General features: G+C 41.3%; 1 protein-coding gene across 1 annotated transcript in view; it reads right to left on the bottom strand.

The window, feature by feature from the left end:
* Positions 1 to 11,283, bottom strand: part of GUCY2F (guanylate cyclase 2F, retinal) — a 101,443-nt gene extending 90,160 nt beyond the window's left edge. Inside the window, exons 1-2 of the mRNA XM_012751368.2 lie at positions 11,063 to 11,283; positions 2,811 to 3,625 (exon numbers count right to left, since the gene is read on the bottom strand). Of these exons, the coding sequence (XP_012606822.2) occupies positions 2,811 to 3,540 (730 nt within the window). The 5' untranslated portion in view covers positions 3,541 to 3,625; positions 11,063 to 11,283. The remainder of the gene's footprint in view (positions 1 to 2,810; positions 3,626 to 11,062) is intronic.
* Between the last annotated feature and the right edge of the window lie 2,257 nt (positions 11,284 to 13,540).

Here is a 13,540-nt window from a genome sequence, read left to right on the forward strand (position 1 = left end):
GTCGAGGTCAGGCCCTGCCTTCCTCAGCCCTTCTCAGCTGAGATCATACAAAAAGCTTAGTGCCATTTTAGTCCTTTTCAGTCAAAACAAATAACAGTCAGGACTACTTGGCAGCCTCAGTCTCACCAGTTGAGAAAAACTGGAAAATTAGCTAGAGATTTGGTCTGGTATGTGCTGTGCCTGGTGCACTGCAACCTTCCTTACTGCTATGTTGGCTTAATCCCTACTCATTGTCTTCTGGCTCAGTTTCTCACGCAGGTAACCGGTTTTCTAAGGGGACCAGAGATATGCCCTGAACCCTATGCCACTTGGCTAGAGAACCCTGATAATCCATTTTTGTTCATTCTCTGGATCTTGCTTCTGCCACTGCATGGGGCACTGTTTGCAACAGATGATCAAGGGGACAACAAGGGCAAGGTCTATCGTACTTTAATATTCACTCCCTTTCTATAACCCCTACTGCCACATCTCACCCACCAGTTGGCATGCCCTCAGATGCCAACACGTGGCTATACCAAGTGTGGCTACCATACACTCCCTTGAACACTGTACATTGAGCTCCCGAGGTTGTACTCAGGCCATAGCCCAACGGACAGCTCAGTTTACCAGCCCCCATCTCCACCCACACTCTGACTCATGTCACTGAGGTCCCAGCATGCCTCATCTGAATCTGCCTATGTTTTGTCAGAAACCAGAGGAAAAATCCTGGAGTGCAGACCTTTGTCTTCACTCCCTTTTATCTCTCTGTCTGAGTCCCTCCTCCACTTCCTGTTGCTGTCCTCGCTACTCAGGGACTTCCTTTGCTCCATAATCAACCTCTCTAGGTTCCCTCCCACCCAGTCTCAAAATTTTCATTCCCTTAGTGGGCTGATTCATACTGTTAGAAAGGAAACAATCTAACTAAACAAATCTGACTAAACAAATCTGACTAAACAAAGTCTATTAAGACAAAAATGACTGGTAACTTAAAATGAAGAACATTTATTTGCATTTTATTATGTTAAAGCAGTAGTTCTCAACTCTGGCTGCACTTTACAAGCTCCTGGGAAGCTATTTAAAATATTAAATACATTTGCTGAGGCCCCACCACAGACCAATTCAATCAGAATCTCTGGAGGTGGCACTCTGGCACTAGTCATCTTGACAAGATGTCCAGGTAGTTCCAGTGCAGCCAGAGTGAGAACCCTTGACCTAAAGAAATGAATCTCTAATTTTTTGTAATAATATGTACATTTGCTACCTCTCTGCCTCAAAGGGGTTGTGGGTGGTGAGCACTCAATCCTAATTCTTCTCAGTATGACAGCCCAAAGAACTTTCACAACCTGGATTTATTTAACATTTCATGGTAGAGGCCAAAATGTCATTGCAAAGTATACTATTTAGAATGGGTGGGATGTGAAACACTCATGGAATGTAAACTTGCAGGAGACACTGGGCTTCACGAAGATTTGTAACATATTATAAAGTTATGACAGTAAATATGTTAGCCTGTTTCTGGCATGGTTCCTCCCTGGAAATGGTTTTATATCTTTAAAAATAATTCTGTGCTCTACTTTGAAAATATCAAGCTCTATTATGAAGTAATCAGAGCTACACTGATTGCTTAACATTACAGGATCTTATAAACTGGAGCTGGAAGCAGACTACTGTCATTGTGGAATTAAAAACTCCTCTTGCCCTCATCCTTCCATAATGATCATAATTAAGGTCCAATATTGGAGACACTTGAAACTGAAAATGGGCTTCTGGTTAAAGGCCAGGCCTAAGATGGACTGTTCTCTAACAAGCCCATTGTTATGTTAAGGAAATGACTGGGACCAGGACTAATCCTAGCAGTAATCAGTTTGACAAGTAGTTTCTGGAGCTATCCATCCTAAAGTGAAGGAGTGACTGCAACGGGGAAGAAACAGTGTTCTCACAAATCACTGCCACTTCCAGAGGAGGGCAAAGCGGAGATTTAAAAATTGGAATAGAAAAAAAAATCAAAACGAGGTGTCACAAGGGCTTGCCCTAAGTGTAAGTAAAAGAGACCTGATTCAAGAGGAGCAGGAAGGGGCCCCCTTTCCCCCAAAATCCATCCCACTCGTCTTGGGGATGGTAGCTTCAGTGACTCAAGTCCTTTGCTTTGCATTTTGTCCATAGTTTCTGTAAGAATCATCTTTGAACATAAAGCTTCCCTTGAAAGGGGAAACATGTTGAAATTTAGGCAGTATTTTCATTTTAATATGCTTTCATTTATCAGCTAGGTGCCCTCCATATCAACTAGTGGTGTGTTGTAGAAAAAAAAAAAAAAAGCCCTGCTTTGTGAGGAGGGGCAGGGATGGTCACGTTGGAGTCCGAAGAAGAAAGTTTCTAAGTGCCCCACAAGGGCATGGGCACCTATGAAAGAAAGTACCCGTAAGGTAGTACATGGTAAACCTCTCCTCAGTGACTAGAACAAACAAAAATGAAATCCTAAGAAGATCCCCTCCCACTTTGGCGGGTCTGAAACTACCAGGGTCCTAAGGGCAGAGAGGGTGTGTGGCCACAGTGCTCTCAATGCCATTTTTCCACACCGAGGTGCTGAGTGCAGGCACTGGCGTCCAAGGGCATTTGAACCAGAGAGTTCTTTGTACCTTTATTCAGTCCATAAAATAGGCTCTGTCGAAGCAGTACAGTCTCGGGGCCTGTGTGTGAGTGAAAAAGGGCAAACGCATAAAGATCTGGGAAGGAATGTGCTATCGTAGGGTGTGAGGGCAGGAAACCTTTTGGAGATTGTAATATCTTTCGCTGGAGCCACATTTAAATCTCGGCTCGGAGAAAGCACTTACTGCGAATTCGGTCTGCCTGGCGAATCCGCTGGAGAGCTTTCTGAATGCTTTGGCTGTCTTGTCCTGTGGTCAGGACGACCCCTACAGGTAGGCCGTGGCTCCGAAGAGCACTTGCGACTCGATTGGCTGTGTGCACCCAAATGTCTTCATCTGAAGAAATGACTCCAGCATGAGCCCACTGGAAATATTTCATGACAGTTACAAGCACCCGGATGGGAGAAGGGAGTGTCCGAGAAAAGGTCGGGTAGCTATTTTTATTGTCTAATTCATAATTCACACAAGCCCAAGAGAAAATCCCTTTGTCCGAGCTGTTTCCCAGGAGCGAGGCTGCCTCACAGTAGCCTGGGTTGGTAGGTCCAATAAATCCTGAGGCCATCTGGTGGTGGGAAATGAAACTGGAGAGAGCCTTCGAAGTCTGGCAGTCTTCGTTGAGAATCACGTATTCAAAAGAGTAACCCAAGTCCAAAGATGGGTCCCGGTTAATTCTCTCAATGGCTAATCGAGCAGCAACATCAGGCAGGGCCTTTGAGAACAAGGGATCACAAACCCAAGGGCCCACCACCCCTATCTTGTAGGGGAGTGCCCACACCTGCTGCAGGAGGGACGGGAGGGCCAGGAGACACAAGCACCACAGGAGCTTGGAGGATGCAAGGCCATAGTGTCCTGGCAGTCTGCTGGGAGCCGCAAGCAAGAGCATAAGTTGAGAAAAAGGCCAGGGTCCCAGGAACATAGCCCTCCTGCTTCCAGCCAGCTAATGATGAGATACTGGAGGGTTATTCTGCTCTCCCAAGATGGGCAGTGGTGTTTCCAAATGCCTGTCAATCAGAGGAAAAGGTTTGTTACCCACATTATTTCTGAAGCTTCCAGAAATATCAGTTATGAAAGAATGGCAAAGGAAAGGCAGTCCCCAAACTGGAAGTTCCTTTCCCCCTCCCTGACAAAACTCCTCCTCTTCCTGCACTCCTTATCTCAACACCTCTATCCACTATTGGCCCACTTGTTTCAGTCAGAAACCTGGGGATCACTGATCCCCCTTCTTCTCTGCTCTAACATTCAATCTATCACCAGGTCCTATTAATTCAACTTCAGTAGTAGCTGCTCACCTTACAATGTTGTGAAAATTACATGGGTTAACATATAGCAAGTGCTTATCACAGGACCTAGCATGTCATTAGCACTATATTAGTCATGTTATTATTATTATTGTAGTTTTAAATATGTCCATTTTTTTCTCCCCCATACAGCCCTCTTGGAGAAAGACAGATGTAAACATGTAATGACAATGCACGGTAAAAAGTACTATGATCGAGGTAGCTCAGATAGAGGAAGACAGAGAGGATCACCTAAACCCAGATTTCAGGGGAGGAAAGGAGGAAGAGGGAGGTCTCTCTGGGTTGAGTATTGAAGAAAAAAAAGAAGTTAGCCAAGTGAATGGGGTTGCATGGGAGGTTGGGGCAAAAAGCCTTCCAAGCAGCAGAAGGAACAACATGCAGAAAGACCCAGAGACAAATATATATATATATATATATATATATATATATATATATATGAATTGTGGAGTAAAGAAAGAAGACAAAGGACAAAACCCTGAGAACCTGCAACACTTAAAGGTCAGAGAGAAAGGAGGTCCAGAAAACAGCAAAATCCAGGAGATAATGGTATCTTCAGGGAATATGAAACTTTGAGGATGGAAAGTGTTATTGGTGTCAAACTCCACTGAGAAGTCACATAAGCTAAAGATAGAAATGTGTCCTTTGGATTTGGATTCAGAAAGTAAGGCTGTAAAGTTGAGGGACCACAATGAGTAAAAAATAAATGAGAATTAATGAAGTACAGTCAGCAAGTGTAGAGAACCCTTTTAAGATGATATATGAAAAGCCTTTCTCGATCTGGCCCTTACCTTTGTCTATAACTCCATCTCCCACTATATACTATAGTGAATTTCTCTTAGTTCCGTCACATCATCTGTCAAGCCTAGGATTTGGAAAATGTCATACCCTCTGCCTGGAATGTCTTCCTTTCTCTCTCTTCCCATGCTCCCTTTCTGGGTTCTGAAGAACTCTACCTTTAAGACCCAATTGAAGTGTTCTTTACTCTATGCAGCATTAGTTAATACCCTCAGGTTGAGTTCATTGTTTCTCCATCTATACCTCATACTTATGCTCATTAGAGAAAGTATCTCTCTGATTCTTCTCTATTTCTGGTCCATGTTGTGACAAGGATAGGGAACTGTTTGATATTTCTGTACTTGCAGGACTTCATACTTTCAACCACAGGAGTGATCAACAATGAGGACAACTCTTTGGAGAACAGAGCCCACCATACTGGGAGCTCCTAGAAGTCCTACATATAGCACTATTGCCCAGCCAAGTGTCCAACACACAGTAAATATCAGATGAATGTTTGTGAAATGAATGAATAACACATTAAAGTTGGCCCAAGGTCAGGAATAACCTCTCTAGACATAATGAGAGACATAATTAGTTGCCTGGGAGAGATGTTAATGAGGAAAATCCTTAGTATATCCTTAATTCTAATCAAAGATCAAAATAATGGGATGGCTCTCTTCAGGGCTGCTAATCAGCATTGGCATGCACTGGTCAAGCCCAACTGGATGTTTATTGCCAGCAACAATTCTGCCTGTGCCAGCTCTGTTGGTTATTATCTTTGATTCTCTCTCCAATTTTATGAGAAACCCCGACTCCTCAAGAGACCAATCTGAAGCACACCTAGTTAGTGGATCTTAAAGACTCACCACAATAGTATGCCCCAATGTTTTTAAACAGGTGAAAGCTAGTTTAAATGAAAGTCAAGAAAGACATGGGAGAGGAAACATCTCACAAAGCAACATGAGCCAGGGGCTGAAAGTTGTGTGGGCTATGGAGAGGCAGGTGGGGGCATGGGGCAATGAGATTTCCAACTTTGCTTTAGGGGTAGTGAAAAGATGGCTCTGGGCTGATTATATGCATAAGAACCTCAAATTTATTCTAGACCCTCAAAGATAATCTAGTCCAGCCTCTCTCCCTGCAAATAGGTCTATTCTGTGCACTGACTATATTGAAGATATGAGAGTAAGATATAGGATAGATGAAATGTGAACTTCATCTTCAGCCTTCAAAGAGCTTCCAAGTCAGTACTACAAGCTGAGCTCTGGTCAAGAGCCACATGATTCTCTTCCCACCGTCCCCTACCCCCAATATTTGCTCTTTCATGAAAATTTGAGAGCTACTGCACTCTAGGAGAAACCCCTTTTCTCGAATAGTATGGGAGAAGTCCCTATTTCTAGTTTGTATTGTGACAAGGCTATTGAGCTGTATGACCTCTCTGTCCTTATAGGACCTCACTGTTTCAGCCACTAGGAGTGGGCAGCAGTGTGGACAGCTGTATATGGGGAACAGAGCCCTACTCACGGCGACAGGGCAAAAAGCCAAACAACTGCCTCTTCTCCCACAAACCCACCAATTTGATGGGTTCTTTCCCAGAAGCTGGACGTTTAATCCAGAAATTAACACTTGGATTGACAAAGACTAAGATTTACTGAGTTCTTGCTATTTGTCAAACACTAGGCTACACTCTTTGCATGTATTACCTTCTTTTAAAAAATGGATTAAAAAAAAAACTCATCACAGCCCTCTGAAGTAGGTATTATCACCATTAATCACAGATGATGAAACTGAGGTTCAGAAAAGGTAAGTAACTTGCCTGCGGGCTGCACAGCCAGGTAGACTGGGGATTTGCATATCAGTTGTTTGAGCACTAGTACTAGAATGCCTGCAGACAACCCCTAATGTATGAAGTGAAAGAGATCGCAATTAATATGACTTCTATGCTACTCCAATTGAGTTCGAATGATTCATTTGTGGTTTAAGGAAATCCTAGTCCCCCAAGAAAGACTAAGTTAGATAAAGTGGGGGAGGGGCAAAGTAAATTGGAAGGAGTGACCAGAAATTCATTATCCAACCAGAAAAAATTTACCACTAGTGTTTAAGCTCAGCCCTGGGACTGTGTACGCAGGGCACACTGTTGCACATCTGGGAGTGGGATGCACCAGTCACATTGTATTCTATACGAAGCTAATCCTAATGTACCAGAATGTAAGTCTCAGGAGTACACCCTTTGGCATATTAGCTCCGATTCTCAACTCCCTAGTCTGCAAATGAGAGTAAATTTAATTTAAACTTTTGAGATAAAGGATTAAGCAAATTAGAATGTGAAGCACGCAGTTGTCTTTCAGTAAATACTGGTTCTTGCTTGTTGTTTAGAAAAAGGACTGCATTGGAAATCAGAAGGCCAGCGTCCTGGACCCAGTCCTGCCACTAACTCCCCACATGACCTTGGACAAATTGTTCTCCCCTCTTGGTTTCTCTTTTTTCCTTCCTCAGCTGGACTAGAGGAGCTGCAAGTCTCTTTCTTCTCTGATGTACATTGATCCTGGGAATCTGTACTTCGTCCAGGCTCTCAGTTTTCTAAACGTCTGCACTGCTAAACTGCTTTCTGAGTTCATTCAACATTCTCTAGCCTTCGCTGCTCTAATTAGCTTCTTGCTGGAGTTGGATCCCCCCAAGTGGTATGCACATACTTCCATCTGGCAGATCTACTGCCTGATCACTTTTTATTTTGGACTGAAATCTTCTATCAAGCACCTACAATGTGAAGACCCCTCTCCCCTACAATACAATACAATGTGAAGACCCCTCTCCCCTACAATACAGTTCCCAAAACCATTGATTATGGATCATCATTATTAACAAACACACATTGAGAACCTTGTCCATGCTAGGATTGTAACTACAATATATATATATATATATATATATATATATATATATATATATACCTGCTCAAAAAATCTCACCAAGGGGCCGGGCGCGGTGGCTCACGCCTGTAATCCTAGCTCTCTGGGAGGCCGAGGCAGGTGGATTGCTCGAGGTCGGGAGTTCAAAACCAGCCTGAGCAAGAGCGAGACCCCGTCTCTACTATAAATAGAAAGAAACTAATTGGCCAACTAATATATATAGAAAAAATTAGCCGGGCATGGTGGCGCATGCCTGTAGTCCCAGCTACTTGGGAGGCTGAGACAGAAGGATCGCTTGAGCCCAGGAGTCTGAGGTTGCTGTGAGCTAGGCTGACGCCACGGCACTCACTCTAGCCTGGGCAACAAAGTGAGACTCTGTCTCAAAAAAAAAAAAAAAAATCTCACCAAGTAAAGCAATCATGTATCCCTGGAGGGACAACAGAGCAATAATGTCCACCAACATGGTTCATATGTAAGGCCATGTTTGCAAGTTCCCTGCGTGCTTTTGCTCACCATCATATCTCCAGTGCCCTGCACAGTGCCTGACACATAACAGGTGCTCAACAAATATTTGTTGAATGAATAGTGAATAGGAACCATGGGGCACAAATAAAATACTTTATATTACTATGTTCTTAAAAAGACTATATTTTAGGCCTGGGTCAGGACCCACCTTTGGCAAAATTATCCAATAGGTAAAGTTGGCCTTCAAACTTCTAGCCCAGTTCTCTCTGCCCTCTCCATTAATGGAGAGAAAAACTACTCTAGAGAAAAAAAATCTTTAAATAATTTGCACTGATATGTAAATGAATGATAATATTTGATACTTTACTCTTCCCCAATCAATGGTGTTTGTTTTCTAATAGGGGGTGTAGAGAAGTTTATGCCAAAAAATTGATCTCTAATATTATCATTTCAATTATAAGCATTGGTTACAGGTAGGTAAAGGGAGCGATCAGCTATCTAGTCTAGCTATAAGGCTAGCATTTTTATGGTATTCAGTTATTAAGTATGAAATGTACAATTTCCTTAAGTTTGACAGTTGATATCTCTAACATTTCACTTTGACACTTGTTTTTTTTTTCTATTGTGAAGGTACTTCCTAATTATTTCAAACTTATGTTTTGGCTTGTGATTATCCCTCAATATTTTTTAGAGCAATTTTTGTGAAACCATGGATAAGTCAAAAATTCGTGTTAGTTGTGAATATGAGTTCCATTGTGCAACCAATACAGTGCAGACAGCTTGAAATATCATCAAAGTGTTTAGGGAGGATGTGGCACAGTACATCGATGGTTTGAGAAGTTCTGTTCTGGTGATTTTAATTTTGAAGGTGAGCCATGTGGGTGACCTGAGACCAAGGTGGATTATGATGAGCTGAAAACTATAGTAGAAGTGAATCCATCTCAACCTCTGCATGAATTAGCAGCAAGGTTTGATGTTACTATTCCAACAATGTTGGACCATTTGAAACAAATTGGCAAGGTAAAGAAGCTGAACAGATAGGTACTGCATGAATTAAATGAGCATAGAGAAATCGTCTCGAAGCTCGCCTTTCTTTGCTGTCACAACAAAAAAGCAGACCATTTCTACACCATATTGCTAAGTGTGATGAAAAATAGATTCTTTTTGACAATTGCAAGCATTCAGCACAATGGTTGGGTAAAGATGAAGTGCCAAAACACAGTCCAAAACCAAATATTCATCAAAAAAAGCTAATGGTGTCTATTTGGTGGTCCAGCACTGCTATTATCCACTACAGCTTCATGAAACCTGATCAATCCATTACAGCAGATGTCTGCTGCAACCAGTTGGACAAAATGATGAGGATGCTTCTGATTAAGCAGCTGAGATTGGTCAATAGAGACAGGCTAATCCTCTTGCAAGACCACATGTCGCAAAAACAACACTGCTCAAACTACAGAGACTGGACTTGGAAATTCTCTGTCATCCACCATATTCACCAGCCCTTGCACCAACTGAATACCACTTCTTCCAGGCTTTGGATCACTTCTTGCAAGGAAAAATATTCAATTGTCAACAAGCTGTGGAAAACGCCTTTTGTGATTTCATCGCCACTCACTCTCCAGATTTCGTCGCTGCTGGCATAAACAAGCTACCCTTAAGATGGCAAAACTGTGTTGATAGTTTACGTGCATACTTTGAATAATTATACTGCTTCTTGTTTGAAATATAATACACTGCACTTTTGATCCGAAATCATACATTTCATGTTTAATGACCTAAACAATTCAGGTTATTCCTCCTAAGCACAATGCCTGCCCCATCCCATATTCTAAACAGTTGGCTTTTTTTCTTAGCATTTCTCAAGATTATGCATTTGCAACATGGGTCCTTCCTCAAGCCACATGTCAGAAAATGCCCCTTACCATTTGTTCTTACTTCTTGTTGCTCCTTTCTCTTTGTTAACTGCAAGGTAAACAACCCCAAAGCTAAAGGTCTGCTCTTACATTCTTTCTGGTATCTATCTCATGCATTGGGTGGTATTTCTAACTCTGTTAGAACTCCCTGGAGAACCAGAAAGTTCTATGTTGCTGTAGGATTTAGTCTTGATCTCCCAACTCAAGACTTTACAGAAAGAAATGTATTCTTTAAAAAAGAAGAAGAAGAAGAAGAAGGAAAACAAGGAAGAAGGAAGGAAGGTAGAAAAGGGAGGGAAGGAAGGAGGGAGGATGCCCTAAGCCTTCACCTCTCAATTTGGATTTAAAGAAAAAATTACAGAGCTCTTGTATAAAACACATTGTCTATTGTCTTCAAAACAAGCCAGCCGAAGGCTTCCTTGAGGTTAGAGGGAAATGTGGGCATAAATAAAACAAAGTTTGAAGGTATGAAATTTTGGAAATAGAATATTACTGACCCGCAGTTGTTCTGGGGCCGTTGCCTAGGTAACCCAGGTACTAACACCTGCGTGGGATCAGGCTTCTGTGGAAAGCGACTAGAGCATAGGGATGCATCATTTCATTTCAGGTAGCTTTCACGATCTGGTGGGAAGCCTGGTTTCACAAGAAAAATGACTGTTCTTTAAACATGTACAAAGAAAGACTATGACAAATAGCTCTGAGGGAAGAAGTGGTTCCTCATCCTAGCTTGCCAAGTTGAGGACTTCAGTGAATGATTGATTGATCTTTGCAGTTATAGCCTGAATCAAGTTAACAGCTGATACAAGACAACATCAGGAAGAAATAAAAAAGAATCGTGATAGAAACTAAATGAAAGCTTGGATGAGACTTTGAGCCCGAATCTTGACTTAAAGTGTCTTGAAGGCTCTTTCCCCCTCCTTTCCTTCTTTCTTCCTCTCTTACATTCATTTCTTTTTTTTCTTTTTTACTACATATTGCAGTAAAACTAATGTAACTCAGTCAGAGTCTGAGCTCACAAGTGGGCTGTGTTTTTTCCCCATTACAATCTTTTTTATAAGCAAAAGCTGTCAACTTACCATGTAATTCACCGCTCAAATGTCTTCAATTTCCCGCCTGCGCATGCAAATTTCTGGCATGGCTACCTCAGTGTGTCCATTTCCATGCATCCTTTATGCGTTCATAATCCTGCCAAGGACTCTAATCTGTTGATAAATTCCATTAATGGGGTAAATAATTGAGAGCGATAGTAAACCTTTTTTCAATCACTCTTCAGCATCCCCAGTCCAAGTCCTGGATTAGGATTTAAAATGACACTTCTAATCCTTTAAATTGATCCCACCTGTAGCAGAGTTAGTGTTGACCTAAATGCAATGACCCAGAGATTAACAAACAATTAGAATCCTCTAGATAAATGCATCCACAGGCTACTGTCTTCTTCTACCTTTCAAAGTCAGACTTACATATCCTTGGATTTTGCCTCTGTGTTCTTCCTTTTTCCCTTCTAATAATCACAAATCACTTTTTCTCCAGGACAACTCTAAATGCCAGAAACTTCATCAACCGTGATTCCAGCCCAGGATATGATACCAGCCCATCTTTCATATGATTCAGGCTGGCTACCTGCAAAACTCAAAGTAGGTGACGTTTGCCTCCTTCTTCTATCCCCCTTAATTGCCTTCTCTGACTTTCCTTCCAAGAGAGACCCCTCCATCCCCCCACACCTCTGCACGCACACACTGACACCACCCCATACTTTAGATCTACCCCTTTGCCCTTATCAGTCCCTCTCTGTCCTGGGCACTATCTACTCAGGACCCTGTTCTGAATTCCCAAGGTAAGAAATGAGGTTTTAATGGCTAAAAATGACTTCTATTAAATAAGGGTTACTATATGATGGACACATTTTTTAATAACAGCTTTATGGAGATATATTTCATCTACCATAAAATTCATCCGTTTTACATGTACAATTTAGTGATTTTATTAAAAGTATATTCACAAGATTGTGCAACCTACACCATTTTCCAGTTCCAGGACAATTTTGTTAACCCCACAAAAAATTCTATACTTGTGTAAAAGTCACTCCCCATTCCTCCCCTCCTCCCAGCCCCAGGCAACCACTAATCTGCTTTCTGTCTCTACGGACTTTTCTATTCTGGACATTTCATATAAATAGAATCATACAATATGTGGTATTTTGTGACTGGCTTCTTTCACTTAGCATACTGGTTTCAAGGTTCATCCATATTGTAGCATGAATCAGAATGTCATTCCTTTTTATAGACCAATAATATTCTACTTTATTAAAGATGCCACTTTTGTTTACTTATGTATCAGTTGATGGACATTGGGGTTGTTTCCACTTTTTTGGGCTTCTTTTATGAATAATGCTCCTATTAACTTTGTGTAAAAGTTTTTATATAGACATATTGTTTTCATTTATCTTAAATATCTACCTAGGGAACTGCTGGGTCATGTGATAACTCTATGTTTAACACTTTTAGGACTTACAAACTGTTTTCCAAAGTATCTGCACCATCTTACATTCCCACCAGCAATATATGAGAGTTCTTGTTTCTCCATGTCCTTGCCAACACTTGTATCTGTCTTTTTATTTTAGTATGGCAGGTATTTTTCTATGTGTATTATCTCACTTTATATTCATAACAATGATGAAGGTAGATATTATTCTTCCCACTTTGTAAATGAGGATACCAAGACTGTGATGAATTAGGCAATAATAATATTTATTGAGTGCTGATGATATGACAGGTATTTTTGAAAGCCTGATCTCCTGTGATCCTCACAGTGACTTAATAACATTTTGTGGCCATAGATACTATTTGAATTCCCAGATGTCCAGAGAAGTTAAAGTAACTTACCAAAAGTCACACAGTCACTAGTCAACAGAGCCAGAATTTGAACTTAGACGGTCTTGATTCTAGTAAGTGGTAAAGTCAGAATTTAAACTCAAGGCTATTTTATTTGGCTCCAACAAAGCCCATGCTTATCCTTGATACATTCCACTAATACACGCCTTGGGCTATCCCTCCAAAGGCTACTTACACTTTAACAGGGTCTCTGGGAAAACACAATAACTAGTAAAGAAAAAAAAATCCCTAATTGTAGAATTTCAAGTGACCTGATGGAAATACTGGTGCAAATAAGGGCCGCCTAGCCTTCTTTACCTACTGGTGCCTGGTACCACGAGCGACTCCTGCAGGTATTTCACAAGAAGGTTCTGATGAGTACTAGGATGCTCAAGGGACCATCATTCAAAGAATGCTCCAAAATCCTGAATAGACAGACCTGAGGTTCCAAAATTATAGGTAGGAATAGCTGGAAGTTAGCATACAAACAAAACTTCTAAAGTGAATTTGTTTCCACAAACACTTGTCTCTCTCTGTATTATTAGTAATAGCTAACAAGTATTGAGGATTTACTACGTGCTAGGCACTGCTCTATGGGCTTTACACATACTAATTTATTGAAACATCACAACAGTGCTATTGGGTAGGTATTATTAGTATCTGTATTTTATAGATGAGGAAAAC

This window comes from Microcebus murinus, chromosome X, assembly GCF_040939455.1.
Source record: "Microcebus murinus isolate Inina chromosome X, M.murinus_Inina_mat1.0, whole genome shotgun sequence".
Taxonomy (NCBI): Eukaryota; Metazoa; Chordata; class Mammalia; order Primates; family Cheirogaleidae; genus Microcebus; species Microcebus murinus.